At 33.4% G+C, this 6,096-nt stretch overlaps 1 protein-coding gene across 1 annotated transcript; it reads left to right on the plus strand.

Moving 5' to 3' along the window:
• The first annotated feature begins 192 nt into the window (after positions 1–192).
• On the plus strand, positions 193–2,129 carry LOC134281101 (uncharacterized). The gene is made up of 4 exons (XM_062763566.1): positions 193–263; positions 428–578; positions 1,560–1,688; positions 1,973–2,129. Exons 1-4 carry the CDS (start codon positions 231–233, stop codon positions 1,993–1,995), a joined length of 336 nt encoding a protein of 111 aa, XP_062619550.1. The 5' UTR covers positions 193–230; the 3' UTR covers positions 1,996–2,129.
• The last annotated feature ends 3,967 nt before the right edge of the window (positions 2,130–6,096 follow it).

Genomic DNA, 6,096 nt, shown 5'->3' on the forward strand with positions numbered 1-6,096 from the left:
ATTGATAATCACCTTTAAACAGGATATACTTAATACGCAGTACCTTTGACACGGATTTTGGACTTATTATCAAAATACAAATAAAATATGTTGACAGGTGTCAACCAGATTCCGCTAGCTTAAAGTAACAGCCGGAATGTACACATTATTTTTTTTCCACAAGTGCGTATGTGTCACCTGTGAATGCATTTTCCTACCTACTAAATCTGAAGATAGCCAAGTTTGTTGGTATGATTTTCGTGTTCCTTATATTATTGAGCTTGGTAAGTATATCTTTAGGTTTTTGAAATATTTTGGTTTTAAATAAATAATGTCGATATTTTAAATCAATTCAACTTTATCTTTTTGTAAAAAGTAAGGGAAATATCATTTATCTTTTTTGTAAAAAATAGGGGAAATATCATTAATTGAATTATTTAACCCGTAGCTGAGCTGTAAGGCTGATGCTCAGGCAAGATGTCCCAGAGGTAGGCCTTTGAGGGGCGTTTTCTGCGGGCGAGGTCCAAATCGCCAGGATTGTCCAAGTGGATATTACTGTGAAATTGACCCTGCAGACAGATTCGCAATATGCTGTCCACGTATGTACAATCAAATATTTTATTATATGATTGAATAATTTCCATCTCTTTGATTGGCTGAGATCCAACTATGTTAGAAAAATACTACGTTGTATTGACCTGCACGTGACGTTCCAGGTCAATACAAGGATATATTTCCTCCATATTGATCTAAATATAGATTGGGAAATTCCAAATTGATACAAATTGTTTTGGAAAGCTATTTAAACGACTCTGATTTTTTTTCATGTGAACAAAACTTAAGCTAATATATATTTTAGGGTGAGGATGGTAAGAGGGGATGCAGGGACCCCCCTCCAACACTTTTACTGATCAACAATTTTCTTTTACTTTTTGGCAGTCAGTTTTCCCTGATATTCCTTCCTTTCAAAATCTATCCTATAAAAAAAGACTGACATTATATATTTCTTTCATGGCAACTAAAATTGATTAAAAAAAAACATTTCAAATTGATACGACTGGTAAGGTTTATTTTAAATCTGCTTCTCTCTTGTATTTGGCTAGGACTTAATAAAATGCAAACAATTAATGAGCTGTATCATTTTATCAGTGAATCATATAATAAAACAGTTATTGCTGTTTTTTGAGGTCAATACAATGCTTTAGCCATCTTCGAAGTACAATATTCACCTCGCCCTTCGGGCTCGGTGAATATTGTACTCCTCAGTTGGCTAAAGCATTGTATTGACCTCAAAAAACAGCAATAATTGTACAATATTTCCACATTTTATAAAAGTTTCGTAATTCATGAATACATGCACAGCCAAACTTCGCTAACTTGAATTCAATGGTTTTGATAAAAAATATTACGGTATTTGTAGTGTTTGTGTTCGATATACCTAAAGGATACAGTGTAGTTTGTTTAAAATCAAGAACGAATTAGCTATGCCTGTCATTCTTTTGATGAGAAATAATTTCCCCTCAATTAAAACAATGGTTTATTTATACAAATATAGACGTTATTCCATTTTTTGTGTTTAGAGTGTCCGGGAGGAAGGAAACCATTACCCGGTTCGTACTGTGGAGATGGCCCTAACTACCGGCCCTGCCCTCGTGGATACCAATGTAGTGTACACGAATTGGACGCCTTTGCTGTCTGTTGCCCTAGTAGTAAGTCTTACCTCAACGAATAGGACCATGTCTTTAAAGAATGTTTAAAACAATATTTCAAACATGGCCTGGATTTTTTTTTTTATATGATCTATATATGATCTATCATTAAGTCAAATTGCTGACTGGCGTTTTTCACACCAATTTTTAGGCTATTATCTATTATCTACACATTACTTTGTCGTGGTATTTTTTCCCGTAATTTCTAATTCCCGATCATTACAAGGAGAACACGACAGGTGTTCAAAGTTCTCTAACTATTTTTTTTCTTATTTGCATTTCAGGACGACGTGGATATGGAGTTTGAGAAAACACTTGGTTTAAGTCTTGTAATTTTAATCGTCCGTGTAGAAATTAATGTTTTTAAAATGTCAATTTCACTAGTACTGATGCATGGTTTGTTATTAATGCTTTCATCAAGAAATAAATTCCTTGTTATCAGTATTTTTATTTCTTTTTTGTTACGGAAGCTTATTAAAATAGAGAGCAGACTTAACATAACAGCTACTGTAAAGCCTGTAAATTATATTAAGTATATTATGTTTAGTCGAAATACATATCTTGAAGAGAAAAATATTTAGCATTGAGGTTCACGACCGATTCGTAATCGAGACAGCCACGCCTCTCTATATAGTAAATCCCGAACATCTGTTAATGTCTTGTGTCATGGTCATTTGCATAGTCACTTCCTCGGCATCAAACTGCACTCGACATTACGTTACAGGCGTAGGTCCATCGTACAGTATTCAAACAAATCAGAAAGTACGAAGGACATGTTTGCATTGAAAAGACAAGCGATGTTAAGCGAGTGTGTAATTGTAATTAATGTATTATTTTAAGCAGTATGGGTATTTGAAAAACCAAAACGTACTTGAAATCTGCATTCGTCCGTACCATGATCCGCTACATTGCTGTTACTACGGATATGCTTGCATGTCCTGAGGAAATCCGAGTGGAGTACCGTAGTAACGGGTGTCAATATTATGGAATGTAGTGTGAAATAGTCAAAATGCATACATGTACCCTTACCAAAAATATTGCCTTCCTGCAAATATTTGCTGAAAGTTTGCTGCAAACTTGCAGCAGACATTGCTGAAAGCTTGCGGCAATGTAGTTAAAGAAAGCATAACAGTCTATACAAAGACTTGGTGTTAGAACCAAGCTTGCAGTAAACATTTTACATGCGAATGAGGTTTGCTGCAGCAAACACTAGATTTTCAAAATGAGGAAACCTTGCTGCAAGACTGCGGCAAACATTGCTTCAAGCTTGCGACAAACATTGCTGTTTACTTGAAGCAAACAATTTCCTTATGGTTTTGGCACATTTTGTCCCGACTTAATTAAATCTAATAATTTTAGAGAAAATTCACCACATCAAAACGGTATATACTCCTAATAAAATACTGAAACATGTACAAATCCCATTCAAACATTTCGAAATGGCCAAATCTGTGTTGACCACATTACAATCTACATTAATCATAGGCTGATTTGACTTGTTTATTGTTCTTGCAAACTTACTGCAAACATTTAAATCATAAATTGTTTCCTGCGAACTTGCTGCGAACATTAAATTGGTGTGTATGTTTCTTGCAATGTTCCTGCAAATTAACATGCTGAGTTCCTGCGAAATTGCTGCAGTGTTTGCCGCAAGATTGCAGCTAGCAGCAATCACCTGCGAACAAGAAAATTTTCTTCCTGTGAATAATTTTGTTTGCTGTAAGCTTGCAGCAAACTTACCTGCCGCTTACAGCAAATATATCAGTTTGGTAAGGATATATACGAGTGTTTATATACGAACATGTATCAGTAAGCAAGGAACCCAGGAAACAGGTGCTTTTAATAATTCGTCGAACTGCAGCCTGTTTCCAATATTGTCAGATTTCGATTATCTTGTTTAAATTTGAATAATGTTTTTCCTGAAATTCTGTGTATCTTTAAATTGTTGTTTAAAGCAGTTAATTAATGAGTTTACATGGATTTCTCTTGAAAATAGTTTTCACGTTTCAGGGATGGGGCCATTACTTAAAAAAGTAATTTATTAAATTACAATTACTTTGATTTTTCGACACTTAAACTACAGGCTTTATAAAACATGTAATTAATTAATATACAATTACTTTGCAAAAAGTGTAATTAATTACAGTCAAGTACAATTACGTTATGTCGCGTGATGCCGAGGGAGTGACTATGCAAATAACAATGACACAAGACATTTACAGACACTTTCTTTCGTTTGTAAGAAATATTAATGTATACAGGGAAATTTTCGCCCCCGTTTTATTTTCGTCCCTTTCGCCCTATCATCGGTTGGGCGAATTTAAAACGGGGTGAATTCAAAGAATACAGTACAATTTCTTAAACGGAACTGTGACTGGGCGAATTAAAGACGGGGCAAAATAGTGTGAAAGGGCGAAAATAAAGCGGGGCGAAAATAACCCAGTATACAGTATACAGAAAGGCATGACTGTCTCTCGACTGCCACTCCTCTTTGTACTGTAACAATAAATTCCTTACAAACAAAAGAAAGTGACCGTAAATATAACTTTGAACACTCTACGACGGACCTAAGCTTCTTACGTAATGTCGCATGCAGTTTGTTGTCGAAGGAATGACTCACAGGCACTTAGGGTATGGACCCCCACTTTTTTCCCCATTTTTTCTTTATAAATCTGGGTTCGAGTCACCCTTTTCCTATTTTTTATTTTAATATGCACTATATGTTATCAATAATGTAACTCTTTTGTCTCTTTAAGCTGTCTTTGTATATTTCGTTTTCGACTACTAGTAATACATGTACATAATAAGAGAGAAGGCTTATTACTCTTTTTTCGCCTTCCGCCCCACCTCGCTTCAACTTCGCTTGATAATAAATCTAAAGCAGAATAAAACATGGGATATGCATACATTAAGAAACTTGTTATACATTCCTCTTCCTTTTCATATTTCCATTTATTTATTATGTGCTCCCGATGGAAAAGGGGTGGGTGGGGGTGGTCCATACCCCAAGTGCCTGTAGAATGACTATGCAAATGACCACGACACGATATTTACAAAAACACTTTCTTTCGTTTGTAAGGAATTTGTTGTACAGAGAGGCGTGACTGTGACGTGATGCAGTGATTCCACTGCCACGCCTCTCTATACAATAAATTCCTTTCAAACGAAAGAAAGTATCTTGGTACTGTAAATATAACTTTTTATTAAGATACTGTTCCTCTAGATAATCTAAAATATTACATGTAAACTAGCAAAGGAGTGTTTTGCTTACGTCTTTGCGCGACAAATTAACAAAGAAACTTTATTTAAAAAAATTAGCTTATTCATTTAAATCTTCATTTCTTAATTTAAAGCACCTTACACGCTAGGCTATGTGCTCTTTCTTTTTAATAATTCAAAAAAAAAGGATCAAGAATTGTACGAGGGTTGTTCGAAAAGTTCGTGGACAACTGTCATATCTTTTTTATTTGACGTCATATGTTATCCAAATTTAAAATGAAGCAAATTGATTTCTGTTAGATCAAATAAAATGAAACTTCACACATCAACAAAACGAATATTTTTACATATTATAATGTGCTTATTTTAAATTTCAAGCAAGTAATATAAAAATGATTAACATCGTCCATGAACTTTTCGAACAACCCTCGTATTTAAAAAAAAATGTTAATAGTCATTATTTCGACACGCTTTAATATAAGTAAACTGACATTGCAGTTTCTGAAAACTTAATGCCAACATGTTTCATAACTGATTCATAAACAAAAAAAATTACGTCATGCTAAACCATTATGACCTTGATATATGTAAGCAAAAAATTATATTTATGTTCTCAAATTTGTAACAGAATGAGATATATTTCTTTTATTTTTAACATCACTATAAATGTTATTTATTAGAAGTTTTTTAATCACTGAACATTGCATATTTGAGTAGATTACTTTAAACCCACTAAAATCGCTTAATTACCTTATGCTTTTGTAAATTAATTAGAAAGGATTCTCCTTCAAAATAGTGGTTATAAAGAAACCAAATGAAATGTAGAGTCTGATTTGACTTTGAATGTTAATTACACGCAGATTAATCATTTATTTAACATTTGTTCAAATATCTTCAAATCTGATAAATGATTTGCATCTAGAACAGGCGTGTATCCTAAATAAAAGACAATGAAAAGTAAACATGCAAAAGTGTGTCTAAACTTCGAAAGCGAAAAAACAAAAAAACAAAAAAGAAACAACGTTCAGATGCGTTCACTTGCATGTATTTTGTTCTTAAAATTTAATTCTAATATTAAGTGACCAACATGTACTTGATAATAAGTTAAAATATTTGGAAATAGCCGGATCTAGCACCGTTGTTTTTTTTTTAATAAAAATTAAACTTGATATAAAATAATTAATTGACG

Source organism: Saccostrea cucullata, unplaced genomic scaffold (genome assembly GCF_032062105.1).
Source record: "Saccostrea cucullata isolate Sc308-1 unplaced genomic scaffold, CSIRO_AGI_Scuc_v1 ctg5530, whole genome shotgun sequence".
In the NCBI taxonomy this organism is placed as follows: Eukaryota; Metazoa; Mollusca; class Bivalvia; order Ostreida; family Ostreidae; genus Saccostrea; species Saccostrea cuccullata.

What these genes read in the sequence shown, in the direction of transcription:
- LOC134281101 (XM_062763566.1), top strand. Translation starts at nt 231, where the DNA reads ATGATTTTCGTGTTCCTTATATTATTGAGCTTG. An exon ending in ATTCGCAATATGCTGTCCAC is followed by an intron (nt 579 to 1,559) that starts GTATGTACAATC and finishes TTTTGTGTTTAG; the next exon opens with AGTGTCCGGGAGGAAGGAAA. An exon ending in TGCTGTCTGTTGCCCTAGTA is followed by an intron (nt 1,689 to 1,972) that starts GTAAGTCTTACC and finishes TTTGCATTTCAG; the next exon opens with GACGACGTGGATATGGAGTT.